Below are 20,681 nucleotides of genomic sequence, written 5' to 3'. Positions count from 1 at the left end.
TGGTGAGCTGCGATAAAATGATCAAATCTTTTAGGATTTGTCATGGGATTGTCTTGAGGAACACTTGTCAAGAGATGTGGTCAGATTTCATGATTATTATTTATTTGAATTCATTTTGCACTTTTCTTATACAGAAAAATGACAATTTGGCAAATGAGGAATTGTGGTTACGTTTGAAAAGTACCTGCAAGACCACCTTGAATCTGACGTCACCGCCAAACCGCTGTGGAGGGGAAAAAAAGAAGGGCGATTTAGCTGTTGACCTGGACCTCCTCCAACTTTTTTGTCCTGGAGATTAGCCTGATGTCGTCCCGATACTTTTGTCTTCCCTCCCGTGGCTGCAGCCTGCACGTGTTTCTTTTCTGGCTCGCGTCCACTTGGAGAAAGCATGAGGAGGAATTGCTTTTTCATTTCACTCGTAAGCGTCACTTTTCCTCTGAGTCTCTTCTCGACACGGACGAGACATGCATTCGACCAGGAAACACTTAAAAATGAATAAAGAGTTTTAATTCTTGGTTGGGCTTTCAACGATAATGATTAGGATTGCAAACAAGGATTAGGGATTCAAATTTAAATCTCAAACCTGCGGTCGGGTTTCAATGTTCAATTTTTGCTTTCAAAATAGGGTTTCAAGTCAGGGTTGGGAGTTTAACACCGTGTTAGGGTTAAAAATAAGGGTTGTCCGTTCAGAAGTAGGGTTTAAAAATAAAGTTATGGTTACAAATTAGGGGTTCGAGTCCGGATTAGAGTAGGATTATAATCAGGGTTAGAGTTTCAAAGTAAGGCAATTCAAATTCTTTTAAACATGTGTTCAGGTGTCTAAATGTGGTTTTAACACCAGGTTAAGGGTTTATGCAAGAATTTGGTGTTCAAAGAAGGCTTTCAAATTAGGGGTTTAATCCTGGAGTGATTGAATTTAGAGTTTCAAAACTGTAATTCGTTTTAAATAAAACGAGTCATAGGACAGGCGAGCGACGCCCTCTATTGGAAAACTGCAAACATTGCAGTCCGTGAGACCTAAACACAAAGTGACTGTTAACGGTTTGTTCGGTCCGTAGTCGACACAGAATAATTCTCAAGTTATCAACAATGCAAAGAAAATCTCAGAGAACATATATATCATTTTATTCATCATTTCATATAAAAAGGACAACACTTTTGCACAAATTGGGATTTCCGGGCATATTCACAGAGGGAACACGTGGCCTGATTGACAGACATAATGGAGGCAAGAGGAACTGGCCGTGTCCAAATTAACAGGCTGCGACCACCGAAGGCCAGTTCGCAGGCTGGGTCCTCGAAGCCTAAGAAGGCTCCTCCTCATGTAGCCTTATATGGACCGCATAACCCGTGGTGAATTTGGACACGGCCGCTGTCACGCGTACAACACACTAAAGTCCAAATACACTCACGCAGCCCACGTTCGTCATTATTGCGTAACATTTTGATTGACGGCTCACAAGGAACCTGCAGTACCGTGAACTGTCACTAGAGGGCGAACGAACTCTTCCTTGTACATCCTGGACTCCTCTCCTGCGCTTCCCTTGCTCTTGATCCTTTCTTCACCTCCACTGCTTTGCCTCCTTTTTTCACCCCCTCACGTCCCTGAGCCCCAGGCGCCTCATCACATCCCCCCCAAACCACCCACTTCACTCTTTTCTCTTCTCTGATTGGTTCCAGACGTGCCACTGGGCTCTTCTTGCCGACTCAACATTCCACAGCTGGAGACAGTGTGCGCGCGCATAAGAACACGAGCACGCGCGCGCGCGCACACACACACGCACACACCTACTCTTCCTTCCTCCTTCCATCTCGGTTCAAATGCATGCAGCAGCACAAAAAAAGAGGAAAAAAAGAAGAAAAAAAAGCGTTTCTGAAGGCGGGGGTGAAACGGGGAAATGATCCTAAATCTGCTTTTTGGGGGTTAAAAACAACACTCTGGTATTTACATTGGTGTCGGGAGGGGGATCTTGGTGGTTGGCAAATGTCCCAAAACAAAAATTGCACACAAAAGAGAAGCGGGAAAGTCTCCAAATATTTTGAAGCCAAATAAAACAAAACAAAAAGAAAAGCCACGAAGACAGAGAAGCAAAAATAATGACGAAGAAGTTCTGAATCACAATTGTTAGGTTTCAACGTTGGGTTTCAAAACACACAATGCAACAACACTGGAAGCCAAAGAAAAGTGCAAGAACTGAGCAGGAGGTCGCGTCACTTGAAATTTGGACACCTCCTCCTCCTCCTCCGGCTTCGGATGCTGACGTGTCTGAAGGGAAGGAGGCGGGATCGGGATGACGACATCATGGTTGCGGTCGACTTGACTTGTCTCAGTTTTAAACGAGAAGGAAAAGGGAATTTGGCAGCAGAGGAGCGAGTTGCTCCTCAGCTCATAAAGCTTCCCAGTTCTTTTTTTTTGTATTTCAAGACTTAAAGGGGACATATTATGGAAAATATTTTTTGCATCTGAAATCATGCGACTACATGAATCTTTCGCGGTCTTTCTATTTCTGAAAATGAGTCAGTGCGCAAGGTGTGCTCATTTACATAATCCCGCCCCCCGACCAGGCGTCTCCACCCATCACTTGACTCGGTGAAGACTCTTTGAGTGGCGGCGGCAGAGCTGCATCGTTCGCGCAGATTAACAAAATGGAATGAATTGCTCATCTTGCTGACAAAGTGCTGCTCCCATGAATAAAAATACAACCCAATTCTTTTTGTGGCCGCTGGCCTCATCGAGCTCCGTCACTGTAACATAAGGCATCGTTGGCATTGGCCCCGCAGTGGAGGGGGGCGGGGTTAGGAGTGGCTCATTTGCATGACAAAAACGTCTGATTTGGTTTGTTGTGTAAAAAGTGTGCTGTAATTGTTAATTCTTGGTGTATTTTGAGGAAAGCATGTCACAGACACACTTGGGAAGAGTTTAAAAAAAAAAGCATAATATGTCGCCTTTAAATTGAGACGCTGCTGCGCTCTACACAGCCTTTCACTTTTCAGGGGATTTTTTTTCTCCAAATTATTTTTGGCTTGACAAAATGAAGGTTCAGGTGCCGTCTGGCCCAGTCTCAAGTGCCGCGGGACTACTCGGCCTGCTCGTTGAGCTCCATGTCCGAAACCAGGATGTTCTTCTCCACCTGCTCGCCCTGGCCCGAATGTGTGCGACTGTAGCGGGCGCCGTCGTAGGAGCCCCGCGCACCCACCCCGCCGCGCCGCCGGTACAGGTAGATGACGCCCACGATCAGAACCACCAGCACCACGCCCGTCACCAGCACCACAATCAGCGTGGGCAGGTGGTCACCGCTCAGCAACTCGGTGGACGACTCCATGACTGCAAAAAAGAAAATGGACGTTTGATTATGTCATTCAAATATATGAGCGCATGGAATCGAAACAGATGGAATCGTTTCGGGTATAATCGCACCTCACGTATCAAGATATGCACCACCATATATATATATTTATATATATATAATATATATTTATTTTTTTTGTGGACTCCTTGGGGAAAAAAAAGCGCTCACTTCTTGGCCGCTTGCAGATGACGCCGTGCGTTCGGTTCCGGCACGGTCCGGGCTTCCAAAGGCCGCTGTTGCTCTGGATCCAGAAGCAGGAGTTGGGCGACAGCACGGAGAAGGCCACATCGTGAGCCTCCCAGTTGGTGTACGACATCTCCGTCTCCTCGCTCCACACCAGACCTCGACCTAAGTCACACGACCGAATAATGTCTTGGAAAACAATCAGTTGTGCAAGATTAAATGTAAATATGTTGTCATGTGTTTCAAAGTTAAATTCGCCTCAGCGGGACTTAATAATGCATTATTATCAATAAAAAAATTTATATATATATATATATATTTTTTTTTTTTGGGCCGAAGCAGTTTCCAATATTTCAGAGCATAAAAGTCTGATAGCAGATTAATAGAAATGATTTTTTAACGCCTTCAACAATTATTGAAGGCAGAAGAATACGAGGAGAAAATTTGACAACAAATATTTTTAGCGGCTGGTATTTGAATGTCATTTGTCTCTTTGCCTCATATCGTCATGTGCTAACGTTGATATTTTTGTTCCAAATGGGTTAAAAAAAGTTTGCTATTTCTTAAATCAACTCCACTGACGTTTGCTTTTATGGTTACGCAAGACGAGACGAATGAAAGCAGAGTGACGTTGATCTGCCGCCAGCTCGACCAAGAAAAGGAGGAAAAAGTGATTTGGGACCTTTGACGCTGACTCCCAGCCAAGCTCCGTGGGCCTGCTCGGCCGAGCTCTGAATGTGCTCCCACACAAACGCGTTCTCCGACTCGTCCAAGATGGAGAGAAGCTCGGCGCCGACTAAGAAAAAGCAAAAGACGCCATCCGTGAGTGCGGGGAAGCCTTCGCGACATCCGGCACCACACCGAGCGTCGTCCCGACCTTTCTGGCAGGACGAGCGTGCGTCTTGCTGCAGTTTGAGTCGTTGCAGGTTGAAGGCGTAACAGTGGTTCCGGAACGACACCCAGGCCCAGTCGCCCACAGAGCGGGGGCAACTTCCCGGGTACAGCCACCGGTGAGTTTCCGGCGCATCTGTTTGACGAAGGCAACAAGTTCACGGGTCTCCTAACCTGCCAACCCAATCGGGAACGTGCCGGCGTGCTCGCCCACCGCTCATTTGACAGATGGCGGCATCCAGTTTGCCGTCGCAGGGGCTCATTGTCCACAAGCCGGAGGTGGTCATGTGACCGCAGCCTGACAGCTGATTGGGCTGCCCGTCCACCCAGTTGGAATAGGGCAAGTCTTCCTCGCCCAGCCACGTGAAGCTTCGGCCCTGAGGATGCACAAATGAAGGCAAACTCACAAGACGAGAAGCATTTGAAAATAAATAAAAATATGATTACTACAAACAACCACAATTGCAATGTGCATTTTCCATGAATTACAGCATAATATTTTTGGTGTGCAAAAATTTCATGAGATCAGAACTTTTTTTCTTTTTTTTTTTTAATTCAATGTCAAAATATGCTGTGTTTTTCTTTTCATTAGGGTCATTATTTTATTTTTGCAATAAATCTTGCTAAAAAGTCTCATGAGAGCAAAATTAGGCTATATTAGCATATTAACAAAGGAGAAAAGATTTTGGTGCATTTTCTGGTCGTCTTTTTTTTTTTTTAATTCCTCAAAGATCGCAGAACTATTTTTTATAATGTTACACAAGACAAAAGAATGGGATTCTTATTGGCCACAACATTACGACTCACCCCATAATTGTAGAGTGCGATCCACGCCGGGCGGCGCAAGCGGTTGATGAGCAACGTGAGGTACGCCTGCTGGACGGCATCTTTGGGTGCCGCCAAGGTCCCGTTCATCGAGTTGCACAAGTGCAGGGCGCCGGTCCAGTCCAGCCGCTTCTGCACCACCCGGTACGGGATCCCGCCCAGTTCCAAGCGCTTGGAGAAGGAGGCGGGAATCAGAGTGGGTGCCACGGGCATGCCTGGATCTGAACAGAGGGCGACGTCACGTGACCAAAGATGTTGTCTTGACGGCTTCCTCCTTGAATTAATGAGTTTGTAAATTGCAAGGTTAAAAATTCTATTCTTTTTTTTCGTGGCGGCTGTGCAATATATTGTCAAATCTCACCCTGGAGTGCCCCATTCGGTTGGTTCACCAAATTTCGTGCAAAGCGCACGGGAGGGGCCGGCCTTAAACTTTGCCGAGTGGCCTTCGTACGTGCGGGCGTTACTCAATTTGTTTTTCATATTAGCGCAATGCGACCGAGACAATTTGCATCAGTTTCAAGTCAAGCTTCTTTTTTTTTTTTTTTGTCAGTGCCAAAGCATGAGCTGGCAATAAAGATCTTAAGATCGCGGCTCAATGAAATGTGAGCTCGTCACTCAAACTCTAGCACTTGATTTTGGAATTGCGCACCTTGTTGCCTCTGACAGAGGTAGCCGATGCTTTCCGTCTCGCAGGCCCGCGAGGCCCACATGCCCTTGTTCTTCTGCGGGTTGCCGTGAATCGCGGCCACGCAGTTTCCCTGTTGGGACACGGCGAGACCATCAAAACCGGGCCACGAAACATGACGAGTAAAAGCGTCTCCGGCGTAACCGGTACGGGATTCTTGTCGCGATGCGGCCCGTTGTTGTCCAGCGGCTCTCCCGGAGCCCAGTTGGTGTAGCCGAGCAGGCCCGGCTGCGCCCACCGGAAGTGACCTTTGGCGTCGGAGCTGAGGCCGAGCCACAGGTCGACGGTGGCGTTGGACAGCAGGGTGGTGACGAAGGCTGCGAGGGGCGGAGCGGACGGCGTGACGAGAGCTCGTCGCGAGAAACCCGACGCAAATTGTCTCACCTTGCTCCAAATGGTCGGCCAACGCGGCCAGAACGCCGCCTTGCAGCTCACATTTGATTTTGGCCGCAGACCACGTGGCCCTCTGGAACTGCAGCTCAAACGCTCGGAAACACTAGCAAGCGAGGACACCAAAGAAGACATTTAGGAGACGCCCGGCGTTTGGACCAGCAAATTTTCTGCTCGGATGAAAAATTGGAAACAATTCCGTAAATCCACCCAAGACGTGCAAAGCCAACTCGCCGTGAAGGCCTCTCGTGTACCTTGCGCTGATACGAGACCCAACCGTCGGGGCAGCCTGACGGCAGGTGGGGGGACGATGGCGTCGGGGGGGCGGTGCCGGTGACGTTCACCCTCTTGCAGATGTACGGCAGGTCAGACTGGCACTTCTGCTCGGCCCACTCCGCTGGTGAGCAAAATATTAGTAGAGGGAATGACAAAAACATTTTAGGGGCGGTGACTATTATAAGGATAACTTTTCATTCAAAAAACAAAACAAATGGCAATTTTCAAATGTAAACTCGTCCAGTCTTTGGGAGACCAAATCAACCTCAAGTCAATCGGAAGTCCCAAATTTGGCGACTCATATCTGACGTTAGCCAAGTCATGTGACTCGAGCCGCCGCCGGACTGCCCCGCGCACCCTCAACAGCGGCGCTTGTCTCACCTTTGCTCGCAGTCAAGTGCACACATCTGCGGTCACGACTGAGGGGGCGTGGCTTGTTGGCAGCCCACGACACATAGTTGAGGACCGAGTGGTCGGACCAGCGGAAGCGGCCGTCGTTGTCAAAAGTATGAAGTCCCAACCACCAGTTATCGCCTTCCACCTTCACCATCTAAAAAAGAGAGAATTCGGTGACATTCCGACACCGCCAATGAACTTTTTAGTCGTGTTTTCCTTGCCTGGTTGAGTGTGCCGGCCAGGAATTTCTCCTCCTGCGCTGAGTGAACGGAGGCCAGAGATGAATCGAACCATGAGCAAATTCTCTGAGCCTGCTCCCACGTGGTGCGGTGGTCAAAAAACTTGTACTCGGCCTCCTGAAAGCCGATCCATTCCGGAGACGTGGTGCCTAACGAGCAAATGAGAGCGCCTTATTTGAGCCGACTGACCACTTTCATGTCCTGCGAGGTCACGTGCTCGCGAACGCTGACCTTCGGCGGCTTCGGGTTCCTTCTCAACGCTGCCTAAAACAAAAGAAGAATTTCATTTTGCGATTCCACCATCATTTTCGGTTGTTTTTTTAGGGCAACGGTATGACCTTCTGATCTAGGCTGCTAAACAGTCCTACAAATGACCATGTAGTGGGATATGCAGTTCTACTCCAGTCCTGTCGGTGGCAGTAATGCAAAAAAAAAAAAACGGGAGCTGCCACTGAGGAAAAAGCTGCGGTGGCGTTTTACCTCGAGGGATCTTGCAGATCCAGTCCAGTTGAGAGTCGCAGTGCATGGCCAGCCAGGTCATCGAGCCCAAGTCGGCCGCGGCACACTGCCGGACGTTGTAGTAGTAGCGGCCAAAGTTCTGGTACGTGACCTGGTCGTCAGGTTTCAGTCTGATCAACTCATGTTTTTTCCCCCAAAAATTGAATTCAAAAGCGTCGGCGCTCACCGCCAGCCCGTCACTCCACTTCCAGCTGCCATTATCCATCGGGTTCCGGCGGTTCAGACCGATCCAAAACCAGTGCTGCTCGTGGTCCTCAGACTCCCTGTGGGTCACGTGACATCGTCATCACCGCAACTCTCATCGTCATCGTCATCGTCATCGTCATGGTTCACAAACCCGAAGGTCTCGTGCAGGACTTGGAGAACAAAATGCTCCTCGTCGGGGCTGCCGATGCTCAGCAGGTCGGCGCCGTGTTTGCGGCAGAACAAGTGAGCCTGCAGCCAGCTCAGCTTCTGATCCAGTTGCGACCAATGAAACACCTGCACACAAAACAGCGGAGGAGGAAGATGCGGTCGTTTTGGCACAAGGACCATTTTATGTCCTTGGAAATTTGGAGGTGTTTTGGGACTTGGGACCCATCATAAAAAAATTAAAAAAGGGCGTCAGTACAAATGCAAATAAACAAACAATCTTGGCAGCATGAAATCCCGGGCCAGTACCTTGTAACAGTAGCGCAAGTTGCTGTTGCTCTTCCAGCCATTGGGACAAGAACCACTGAGGCTGGGCGTGGGCGGGGGGCCGGGAAGGGACGGCTCGGGGCTGAGGGTGGCGTCCCGGTTCTGGCGGCAGATGTACTTGGCCTTGGACGACGCACACTCGCTCACCTCCCACAGGCCGGTCGCCGAGCCGGTCGCCATGGAGACGCAGCCTCCTCGGACACTGACTGGAAGACGGGAAGTCGACGTGTGAAAGGCGTATCGTCGGCCGGCGCCGCCCGCGCCTGACCCACCTGGCTGGTCTCGGTTCCAGTTGGTGTAGGACACTTGGTCCCCGCTCTGCCAGTGGAACGAGCCGGGGCTGCCCTGGTCGTGCAGGCCGATCCAGAAGGAATCACCGGAACGGCCGAACACCAGACTGTTGGCGAAGGCCTGCTCAAACCTTGTTGGGGGGGAATTCAAGGCACATGAGGGGGGGGCGAGGGGCTCACTGATGATTTTGTGGTTGCTACCTGTTGGTGATGGTTAGGAGCGACGCCTTGTTTTCCTCACATGACTTCCTGGCCTCGTTGAACGTCAACAGATCCTCCGACACCCAGTAGCAAGATGGACTGTGCCACTTCCAACCCTGAGTGGGGGGGGGGGGGGGGGGGCAGACACCACTTTCAAGGGATACGATTTGGGACTCAATCAGATTATGACATTCAGAAAAATGGATCTCCAGAGAAATAATATGAAAAACTATCAACGTTGCATTAACAACAAACAAAAACAAACCGAACCTCCAAAAAAACCCCCAAAAAACTAAGCGAATCTTTTATCTGTTGTGAAATGACAAAAGTTGCTGGCGTGGCCGCACGCCGGCGCATCATCCGGCCAGAGACGGGAGGTCATCGAGGGTGAGCGCGACGTTTCGTCTTCACGCGAGTGCGAAATATCCAAAAAGCAAAAACCACCACCTCGTTTTAGCATCTGCACGCAAACCTCAAAGCTTTCAAACTGCATTCTTTTCATTCATGTCCCTCGCCTTTCAGTCTGTGACGCCTTCGGTGAAAGGCAACACCTGCCGCTCACCACCTGATGAACGTCAAATACAAAAAAAAAAGATCTACTCCCTGAATAAAAAAATAAGTGAGTATGCTTCCTTTCATTTTCAAAAGACTGATCAAATGTGCTAACTTTCTATTGAGTATGAGCACTGCAAAATGATCCTTTTTGCTATTTTTAGATACAATGGTGGCCCCACAACTAAAAGTTTTGTGATGTGATTTGAATGACGTCGTTGTTGATCAAAAGATGCCGTAACGACATGACTAAACCAAATGTAAAGAAATCAAATGTCTTTTTGCTTCAATTCAACGGATACTGTGTTGCTCCTTCTGGTGTGCACGCCTTGGCCACCTGGGGGCAGTCTAATCCAAACATTGGGGACGTAAAGTCTTCCAAATTTGCATCAAATGTTTCTTCCAGCGTCTTGTAAACTCATCAACTTTTTGACTTCTCCTCAAATGCCCAAACGCCTTCCCCCTTCCATGCGACACTTTATTCTTTCTTTTTATTTTCAACAGGATGTGTTCTCAAGGAAGTAGTGCGAATGTAATCACAGCGCCACCTTCTGGCAACTAAATGCGGTGGGGAAAAAAACTCCAGAGTTCAATAGAATTTCATAAAAAAATTCAAAAGTGAGGAGGCGATTTCAATCCCTTTGACTGGCGAGTTGGATCCAATTTGAAGTTCTTATTTGTGTCCCGCTGCTGCCGCAAGCGCAGTCAACAGCAACAAACACGGAAGACAGCTTTGTTGGTTTAAGCATCATGTGGCGTTTTTCTTTGTTGTTTCACATGTTGAGCTCAGCTGGAGACAAACGAGCCTGCCGGGTGAACTCGTGTCACATGACCACCCGCGACGCCCACCCCACCGCCGGAAAACAAATCCTTTCATACCTTTGTATTCAAACTTATAGCAAGTTATTCATAGATGAGGAGGGGGGGGGTTGACGGTGAATCGGCCATCAGCAATTATAATTAAATAACCAATTATATAATTGAATAAAAGATATATATTATATATTAATAATTACTCAAGCAATTAGATTAATTCAAAATGTACTTTTTTTTTCTTAAATTAACAATAAATAAATTGAATAATAATTTTCTGAGATAAACAATATAATAATAAAAAAAGAATAAATTCACAAATGAACAAAATGAAGGGGGAAAAAAACAGATAAATAATGTAAATAGTGACTTTTTGGCCGGATTAAAAAACACTTTTTGGCCCACTCCCGCTCACGCTTTGCAACTTGCGTATCATGCAAACAATTTCAGAGAAATGCGCCCGAGTTGGACAATTTCAGGCCCGTCGAGTCAGCGACGGGAGCGTTATGTATGGGCCGCACATGTGGACGTGATTACGGAGAATGCAAAATCAAAGACAGATGTCTGTGTGGATTCTCCGCACGTGGGCTTTGATTCTCACACGCCATTCGCGCTGTCCTCAATGACTCGGTCGGTATAAGGGTCACTTTGGAAAATGTCGCGTAAAACTTAAACGCGTTGGTGGGTCGGGAGGCGTTTTAAGGGAGACCGGGGGGGTCCAAGCTGGATGAACAGCTGGAACACGTCTACCAATAATCAAGCTCCCAACAGGCCAGAGGACTGTCAAAAGCTGCAGACGGCAATAAAAGGCTCAAGTTGGGATTTATAGACATGGACGCAGGGATGCTGTGTACTGGATAGACATCGAAAAGTGTGCGTCAAGAACATTTTTTTCTAAAAAGTGTTTCCAATCCTCGTTGAAGTTGACACAAAAACACAACTTTGCCTTTTGCTAGCTTGATGCTATCATACAAAGCAAAATGTCATCAACGGGCTCGCGAATAGCATCAATAGTCGCTCGATATTTGAACACAAATGGTGCCGCATCACGTGTAGATAAACACGAACAATTCTCACGGGGATATATTCTTTCAAAATATAGCTGCTTACAGCGTAGATTGCAGGACATGTTGAAACTATTTCTCTTCTTGTGTGTGTTATACTGCCCCTTGTGGCCAAGTTGTACAGACCAATCGCAGCCACAACAAATTAATAATGATGCAAAAATTCTTCACAATTATAGTCAATTCCGTTCTTATTATATGAACAATATTATAGTGCACAAATAAATAAATAAATAAAAGGAATTCATTCATAAAAATAAATCAAATTCTTCAGTTGTTGAATTTTGTGATTCAAATTTCATTTGTATAAGCATGAAAATTACACTCAAAATTGAATGACAAGTTGAAAAGCGAATCGTACTTGTTTGCAGTCTTGACGTTGAGGTTTGCCTTCGCTCTTTGTAGCGGCTTTCTTGCAGATGGCGGGCAGGGTCAGGTTACACGGGCTGTCGTCCCAGCGGCCCTCCTGCGCGTGGACGCGACACACACACACACACACACACACAAACTTGTGAGGGCTGGAACAAGCAGGGGACGATGGAGTGGTGGCGGTTGCGCGGGGGCTTGGTCGGGGGTGGGGTCACTCACGGCTCCCCACATGGACACGCAGTCTTCCGCAGTGTTGCGGAAGTTGTTGGGTTCGAAGGGGTGCCAGTAAGTGAAGATGACGGGCGTGTGGTCGCTCCAGTGGAAGTCCATCTGCATGGCGATGTCGTGGAGGCCGAGCCACAGCTGCTCTGTGTCTGAATGCGCACACACGCACACACACACACGCATGGTTAGGAACACACACGCGTACAGGACCAACTTCGTAATGCTTGGAGGGAATGTTAATAAAACGCAGAAAGTTTGGACCAAAGACAACATTTTGCGTTCAAGAGAACGGACGACGAGGAGAAAAGGAGTGATGGATGTGTGGTTGCCGTGGCAACCAGAGAATGTGATGACCAACATTCTTGAGCGACAGTTAGACAAAGACAATATGACAATGTTGGACTGAGTGGTACTGCAAATACATGGGACTTAAAAAAAAAAACGAAAGGAATGATTTAGATGGAATTAAAAATGTTAGTAAAAAAAAAAAAAAACTATGTGGATGGCGATAAATTCAAAAGTTTCAAAACGCATCAACGGCAAGGGCTCAAATGGCTCAAAACGTCACTTTGTCAATTTCTCTGGTAATGTTTTAACAAGAAAAAAGTTGGACAGTCCGGTATGAGGGTTTTCCTTTTAGGATGGTGAAACTTTAAGCATATCATTTCCTACCGGAAAAATGAAAGTTAGAAAAACAAAAAAGAAAGAAAAGTGAAGTGGCGGGAGATGCGTCAGCGATGCGCGACCGACCTTTGGTGATGTCGCGCAGGATGAACTCCATCTCGGGCAGCGTGTGAATGCTGACCAGGTTGGCCTCCATCTTCTGGCACGTCCTCAGGCCCGCATCCCAGTCGCCTTTTTCCGGAACCAGCTTGTAGCAGCCCGCCTGGAAGGCCTTCCAGCCCGCTTCACACTCGTACTTCTCATCGTCTGCCCACGAGTCTGCGGGGACACCAAAGGCGTGATAGCGTTCGCGTTCCGGAGCTCGTTACAGCGAACCGGCTCGTGCTCCGACCGGTCGTGAAAGGATCCAACGTGGCGTTGGGCCTCTTCTTGCAGACGTAAGGAAAAGCGTCGGAGCAATCGCGATTTTGCCAACGACCCGAAGACTCGGTCCTGATCACGACGCAGTTCTCCTCGTCTTCGTGGTTGGGTTGGTCTGCAGAAGGAGAGAACGACGCAATGTTACGTGAGCTCAATGAACTTAGCTCTGCCGTCTATACCCGTCAATGGCACTAAATGCGTTCAGGGAGAAAGAACGCCGGTCGGAATTGACATCTGGACACGTCATCTCCTCTGTACGATCCACATCGACTTTTTTTTGTTTTTATGACACAAAATCTCATCATTTTTGGTTCAGGTCGCTTGTTTAGTGGCACTCCAAAGGTGTTCATGGACGGGTTGACCTTGCTCCCAGTTGAGGTAATTGAGAGGCGATGAGTCGGCCCACTGCCAGCCGCCGTTGATGTCCAGATCGTTGAGGCCGATCCACAAGGCGGCGCTGTAGCCGGTCAACAGGCCTGTCAAAATAAGCAGCGGAGAAAAACTTTCGGTCCGATGAGTGAGCCACTGGTATGGACTGCGTAACTAACGTAATAGTCGTCTTTTGGAAATAAGACTCGATCAAATGTATTTTCCGTCCCAAATGAATTGACGTCAAATCCAGCAAATTGAAATGACTGCAGAAATTTCACCTAAAATTTGTCATCACCGGGCGCAGGTCCGGAGACGCCGAGTCATCTGAGTGGTCGAAGCGTCAAAAGTGGCAAACAAACCATTGATGTACGTCTGCTCGTGCAGTTTGGTGACACTGAGCAGGTCGGCTCCCTGCTGCTGGCAACTGATGCGGGCCTCGCTCCACGACAGCGACGATTGGAAGTTGAACTGGTAGCAGCTGTCCGTGAGCGGGTCCTTGTCCCAGAAGGTCTCGCAGCCGCCATCTGAGCACGCCAAAGACGCCAGTGAAGTGAAAGACAGACGGAAAATGCAAATGTCGGCGTTCAACTCACCGTTGACGGGACAGAAGCCCCATCGCTCGTCTTGGGTGTAGTCGTAGGTGGTGGCGCACCACAGGTGGCCGTCCTCGCGCCCGATGCCGGTGCACTTGTGAAACCACTGGCCGTCGTAGAGGAAGGGCAGGAAGCATGGCTGCCCGTTGGAGTTGCCCTGGATCGTGTAGATTTCTGGCAAGCGCAAAGGCAAGAGAACAAGAGGCCCCGTAAAAGTCGCCCAGACTTGCACTGTGCATAATTTGCGCCGCAACCGAGTCGACATCAGACACGCCCGCTGCTTCGCTCGCGTGACTTTTTCAAGTCGCAAACTTGAAAAGGGTTAAGGGCTCGATTTTCGCGGCAGGAGGAAATCGCGCTTGGCGTAACTTTGCGACGAGACGGGTCGCACTCGACGTTGGCAATTTGGCAAACTAGCGCAGGATGGCGGATCTGCAAGTGGGGGGCTGCACCTCCGTGGGAGTGGTCACAGTCGACTTCAATCCGTGCGCCTCCTTTTATTTCGTTAAACGCGGCCCGCGAGTCACGCACTTAGAATCTTGACTCGGCAGAAGCACGTCTGCAACGTGAAGCCCCCCCCCCATCCTCCATCGTTCGTGTGCCCAATAATAACAATAATAATAAATATGTCATCTTATTTTAAACACAAACGTAACGGAATTTCTAATAAATTCAAACGAATGAGATAAGTGTACATTTTCAATTACATCACAAAAAACGATAACGGCCACTTGTTGCCACAACTAACATGAATACAGTAGAACTTTTTTTTCCGTGTGCACACATTCTTCTGTGCAGTGTGAGGAAAAGGGCGCGAGGGGGAGAACGCACTTGAAAGACGGGAAAGTAGGGCAGACACATTTAGCGAGCGCAAGCGAGAGCAAAGATTTCCTCCGGGCTTCGACGTTGACTGGCGTTCTTCCTCGTCTGACTAACATCCCGCGTGACCTCGCTCAAGTCTGACACTTCAAATTGTCTTCGTAAACACAGACGAAAGGCGAACACGCACGTGGTGTCATATTGAAAGAGATAGACTTTGGAATGAGAAGAAACTGTTTTGTGTCGCACCTTGTCATCTCTAGCGTACGTACCGCGATAGGTTTTGCCGCACAGGTCTTGTTTTTCACCATAAACGCTCCATTTGGAGCTGGGCGTGGAGGGCGCAGACGTTGTGGCGTTGGAGAACGAGGGCCAGGGCAGGAAGTTGCTGAGGTCCTCCAGCACTTGGCCGCAGCTCCACGTCCAGCGCACATTGGGGGGTTGGCGGTCGCACGTGTACACGCTCAGAGGCGTGCGTCCCGGGCCGGAAGCGGCGGAAGTGGTGTCGTTGCTGGCGGTCACGCCCAGGCACAGCGAGGAGCCCAGATTGAAGAGGCGACCGCGGGTCACCCACTTCCAGCGCTGGCCGGCCTCCTGGCAGGATGTGGACAGCACCAGGGAGCGCGCGCGCACCCCCAGGCAACCTCTGGTGCCCTCGTGGAACAAGGCAAAGTCATTGGAGTCCAGCGGCGCTGTGGAGGGAAGCGACAAGTCAATACGGTCCATGTGAGCTGCCGGAACGATCAATTCATCCAAAAATGGAAACAGGACAATCAAACGGAAAGCAGCCTCCACTGAAGACAGCTTGGTAGCTCGATAGCTTGACAGCTAGCTTGATTGCTAGCTAGCTAGCTAGCTAGATGGAAAGATGAGCTAGCTAGCTAGCTAGCTACAGAGAGAGAGCGCGAGAGACTCATCCTTTACATCCATCCTCATTTCTCATTGGACAGAATGCACCCATTGACCTTTGTTTTCTCCTGACTCTAAACAAAGCTCATGTTATTTTTTTTTTAAGGGTTTTTCCTCTCAATTTTTTTTTTCATCTTTGGCAGAGTCGAGGCCACCGTGACAACGCGACTGCGTGTTTTTGAGGGCAGCACAGACAAGACGGAAGAAGAAGAAGAAGAAAAAAAAACAGGGCTTAAAATGCTCAAATATCTTCCGCATCTTCCAAAATTTGCAGCGTGCAGGAGCCGAAGCGGAAAAGTGGACTAAAGTGTGACCCTCAGCATTCCGACCCAGCAGGCTCCTGCGAGAGGCCAGGAAGTGAAGAAGCATGGGAAGCATCAACGCAGAGCCCGTTCCTTCGTTGCAACACATTCCCCCTCTGAAGGCCCCCCCCCCTAATTAGTCTCCCCTTGAGACAATAAAGTTGCGCCGTAAAGGCAAGCAGCAATCTCGGTGGGAAACAAGCAACACACATGCCCTAATTGGCCCGCTTTCCTTTCATCTTTTGCAGTTCATTTGAATTTGCCGTCGCATGGCGAATCATTTCAGGTCGAAACGGGATCCCCACCATTGGCTTCCGACTTCTGACTGGCTCTGTGGATTTGGGGGCAAGTGTGGAAATTGACTGCACTGAAATCTGATTTTATTGTCTGCGAAGTTTTATTTGACAAGATTACAATCTTTTTTCAAAAAAGATAATCGTTCCCATGACTTCTTTGTAAAACCAACATGACATATAGGTTTCACTCATTAGGGCAATTTATTTTCTTTCTTTGACTTGCGAGCAGAATTTTGAGACGAGTGGGCTGTATGTTGGCAGTGAACTCAAAGTAACTCGTTTCACAACAAGCGGCACTTTGAAAGATTGTGAACAATTCTTCAAAAAGATGCTTCAAGCTCATTATTGCCATTCCCAGATGTTGACTTTCAAAGTAAACATGAAACAAAAAGAATGATGCATTGTGTATTTCAAACAACTACCAACTTAATTCAAACACAGGATGGGAAACGTTACACATATGCTAATGAATCTCACCGCATCTACGTAGTGGCGTTACAATGCTTTAAGCAACCCATATTTGCACACAAACAATGAAACAACACATGTAGACAGGCAATACAACATGTAGACACATATTCCACTTTAGGGGTTTGTGGTGGGTTGATAAACGTCAACCAATCATTAAATCAAAAGAAAATGATTTTAAAATGATTTTTTTAAGTCAATTGACTTATCAGCGTGTTCCAAACATTTGGGGGAGTTTATAAAAATCGCTTGATTTTATTTTTTTAATTCCCAATGCATTTCTATATACGTCAATGTGGGCTTTTCGTGAGCAAGTCCGTCCTGACCCCGATTAGATTTTTTTTGCCTCGAGATTTCGTGTCAATCCGACGTGCAAATATTTTCCATTTTGAAGCGTACCTGTGTTGCGTTCAATGAACCAAACATGAATGGGACATGCAAGCGCTTGTCAAAAGAAGACGTCGCAGCTGACAAAGCAATTCGGAGCAAAAACCTCAGCAATGTGGCAAAAATACAAGAAAGAAACGATTCGAATATATAATTGCAAAAACTTAATACTACCGAGAGCACTGTAAGCTTTTCAAATTCTTCAATGGCAGAAGTTTGGGACGAATCGAGCTAGGGGGTGAGAGAGAAAAAAAAGCCTAACGGATGATGAAATACAGAGCAACCAAGAAAATAGTAATAAAACAACCCGAAGCATTGATTAAAACAAATCTATCAAAATATCAAATGGCTGTGTGTGACTCTTTTCTACGACAAAGTGTAAAAAAGAAAAAAAAAACAAAATCTTTATGTTACAAGACTCTCTCCCCTCTTCCTTGAAAGAATGCAACACTTTTTCTCCCCATAGAAATATGACACCATCCGCAGAAATTGGACATTTTCTTGGAAAATCTGCAAGTATTCTTTTTGTTTTATGTCAAGCTTTTATTGCGTGTTGAGTGCACAACAAAGCCACGTTGGCATCTTTTAGGCAGGGCGTGCAGGTGGAAAAATAAACTTTGCTCGTTAGTTGTTGAAGGAGGATTCCAGAAAGCAGCTGCAATCAGTCCAGTTTGTCACACAACATCGAAAGTGTTCACATCCAAACCGAACCGACAGGGAATGGTGACGGGGCGAATGTTTGCCTCAAAGTTCATCTGGATTTGCTCCACCCCGCCCCCAAGGACTGAATGACCGTGAACCCCCCCACCCCCCCACCCCTCGCCGCCTCACGTCGTCTTTTTTCGGCTTCCATACCGCCGACGTGCATATACCGCGGCGCAATTTTTTTCCCGCAGCAGCCCGAAAAGAACCTGCGTCCTATTGTGAGAAAAGCTTGACATTGAGCGGTTTTAGTTCTCAGTGACAATTAGCTTTCGGAGCCAAAGCCTCCTTTGAGCCACAAGAACACATCGCTTGACTTTATGACGCCGCACATTTTGTTTCGCCATTGTCAAAAGTTGACGAAGGCTACTAAAATAGCTCATCTGTACTGACCCGGCATCACTTTTTGGCACACTTGCGTTGGGATAACAACTGCAGTGGTGCTGGCTAACTAAAGTTACACTTAAAATATTTTTCCCCAAATTTGTTTTTTCCAGAAAAAAAACTTTTTTGTCTTGAAATGATTGACATATTCATATATCCTCCATGAGTGAAGTTGTATTTCTGTTTTACATGATCAAGACTTTCAAGGCGATAACCGAATTAAAGAACACACAAACAAACAAAAACGATCCAATCAGAAGATGGCAAGTTATCCAATCTAAACAATTTAGTGGATCCCGACTATTCGCAGGAGGATTAAAACTGGCCAAAATTCGCAGAACAACACAACACTTTTGGAGTCTTCAGGTAACCTGTAAACAAATCCACACGGGAGCCCGGATTTAAACCCAGAACCTCTTGACTTTGCGGCATGTGTGTTATCCACGGCTGCAAGGGGCTGCATGATGCAATGCTTGCATCATTTTGAGTTTGGAACCTGTAAAGTGTTAACAAAATGATTGATTTCGTGCCCCAATAAAGCCGTCAATCACACATGAGCGGCCTGTTAATGTAACCGAAAGTGAAGGTCACACCAAGCCGCAGGGGGTGTGTGGGGGGGGGGGGGCTAGAAATGACAAGTCACTCCACCATGTCGCACTCAAATCAGTCAGCAACAGAGCACACAATAATAGAAAACATAAAATCCGTCACATTTTAAGTTGTGTTTCGCCAGGGATAAAAAATGTGGCTAAGGTGGCCCATTTTTTTTCTTCAGGTGGGCCTGGTCACTCATGATGTTGTTTGTGTATCATTTTTTAAATAATAAAATAGTTCAGACTTATTTTGAAATAGACTCATCCAACCATTTTACTTTGACTGTGAAGCAGCGTACACCTTAAATTGATTGCGAGCCAATTGCAGGGCACACACAGACAAACAACCGTCATCAAATTCACGTAAACTAACATCACGGGAAACGCCATAGATGGGCTAACATCAATAGTCAGGGCATTATAAACACATGTAGTCACACAATATAACAATACTCACAAGGCATATATTCTTTGTCCTCTGAGAAAACAGATTCATATTGATGGCGTTTCCGAGTCAATTCGAGTCGTTGTGAATTTATTCTTCGTTTATGTCTGCAAGCCTGTATGGCACTGCCACCCGGTGGCCAAGTCGCCAGAAGGCATGTTTCGTTTTATTTAAAGCTGACTCTTAATGAGCAAAATAGAAAATGAATAAAACCCGCGGGCAGGGGGCGGAAATGATGTACAGTAATAATACTCGTCATAAATTTCATTGGTTTGTCAGAATTTGTGTAGGCTGAAAAAGATTTTATTTGTAGTGGAATTCAAATAAAACTATCAGACATTTCTTTTTTTTCAGTGTATTTATAATAGGTGACAATTACACACGGATTTTAAATATTCGTCATTAAATAAAATATACCGATGAAAGAAAAGAGATTTCAGTCATCGGCCAATATTTCACAAATTCTGCCAGGGAATGAAAATTTATGAGAACTTTATGAAATTCCCAGCGGATTAAAGAACGACCATACTTTGCCCACCATGGAGCGAAACAGTCCACACACACACCTCCTCCTCCTCCTCCTCCTCCTCCTCCTCCTTTCTTTTCTCCCCCTCTCTTTCTTTCATGCACATCTGGTTCCACTCACTCTCGGACTTTTTGGTTCGTGGCAAAGCAAAAGCAGCACATGCACAATGAAACATCTTTCCAAAAGGAGATTTTTTACAAAATAAGACCCATCCGAGCTATAGTTATTCCTCAAGATATGAATGACACGTGGAGCAAATAAAAAGAAGTAAAAGGCTCACCCGTGGCGCTCCACGTTACGTCCACGCTGAGCAGCAGCAGAAGAAGCAGAAGAAGCGGCGAATCCAAAATGCATCGCTGGAGGAAGCGGTGCCGACCGGTCCATTTTGTTGCCGTCCTTGTTGAATCACGGTGCTGCTCGTCGTCGCGGTGCATGCTCACAGCTGCAGCCCTCGCTCACGCACGCGCACGCCAGAAATGGTGGGGGAACGCACACACACATACACGCGCACAAAAAATGAAAAAGTGACACAAAAGTTGCACTCAAGAGAGTTCGAACCGTCTGCTGCGCTTACACGAGCAGATGAATGGAGCAACGTCAACAATGTGTGTGCGTGTGTGTGTGAGTGTTTCCCAAAATAAAGCCTGAGGACCTCCAGTGGCCGCCCGGAGAAGCCGCAACTCGCTGGACAATTTATTAGGAACACTGTAGTGCACGCAACCTTGACTGACATCCATTCATTGTACTACTCTGACGTCATACAATAAATTATTGCTCATTCTTGGTATGATTATGGTTGTGTTAGGGAGTCACGTGGTACAGTACGTCATCATGAAAGCTGTTCCTAATAATGTGACCTACAAGGATGCGGAATAGTCGCATCATCGATGTGAAC

General features: G+C 47.2%; 1 protein-coding gene across 2 annotated transcripts; it reads right to left on the bottom strand.

Annotated features, from left to right (window-relative positions):
- Nucleotides 1-1,931: 1,931 nt before the first annotated feature.
- On the bottom strand, nucleotides 1,932-20,377 carry mrc2 (mannose receptor, C-type 2). Of its 2 annotated transcripts, none has more exons than XM_088317560.1 (28): nucleotides 20,067-20,377; nucleotides 15,047-15,466; nucleotides 13,956-14,129; nucleotides 13,722-13,886; nucleotides 13,353-13,466; nucleotides 12,962-13,105; nucleotides 12,697-12,888; nucleotides 11,941-12,095; nucleotides 11,714-11,818; nucleotides 8,924-9,039; nucleotides 8,705-8,853; nucleotides 8,415-8,638; nucleotides 8,092-8,234; nucleotides 7,921-8,017; nucleotides 7,716-7,845; nucleotides 7,467-7,499; nucleotides 7,218-7,384; nucleotides 6,982-7,150; nucleotides 6,579-6,721; nucleotides 6,319-6,430; nucleotides 6,079-6,251; nucleotides 5,899-6,007; nucleotides 5,232-5,470; nucleotides 4,639-4,801; nucleotides 4,411-4,560; nucleotides 4,216-4,329; nucleotides 3,519-3,698; nucleotides 1,932-3,325 (listed from the first exon to the last, which is right to left on the bottom strand). In XM_088317560.1, exons 1-28 carry the CDS (start codon nucleotides 20,218-20,220, stop codon nucleotides 3,078-3,080), a joined length of 4,482 nt encoding a protein of 1,493 aa, XP_088173686.1. In that variant the 5' UTR covers nucleotides 20,221-20,377; the 3' UTR covers nucleotides 1,932-3,077. The 2 variants fall into 2 exon arrangements, with proteins under 2 accessions (XP_088173686.1, XP_088173687.1); XM_088317561.1 differs by having other exon boundaries at nucleotides 6,085-6,251.
- Nucleotides 20,378-20,681: the final 304 nt, after the last annotated feature.

Source organism: Idiotropiscis lumnitzeri, chromosome 15 (genome assembly GCF_059441095.1).
Source record: "Idiotropiscis lumnitzeri isolate Australia: NSW breed Sydney's pygmy pipehorse chromosome 15, RoL_Ilum_1.0, whole genome shotgun sequence".
In the NCBI taxonomy this organism is placed as follows: domain Eukaryota; kingdom Metazoa; phylum Chordata; class Actinopteri; order Syngnathiformes; family Syngnathidae; genus Idiotropiscis; species Idiotropiscis lumnitzeri.
The sequence above is the reverse complement of the archived record's forward strand: the minus strand, read 5'-3'. Positions and strand labels throughout refer to the sequence as shown.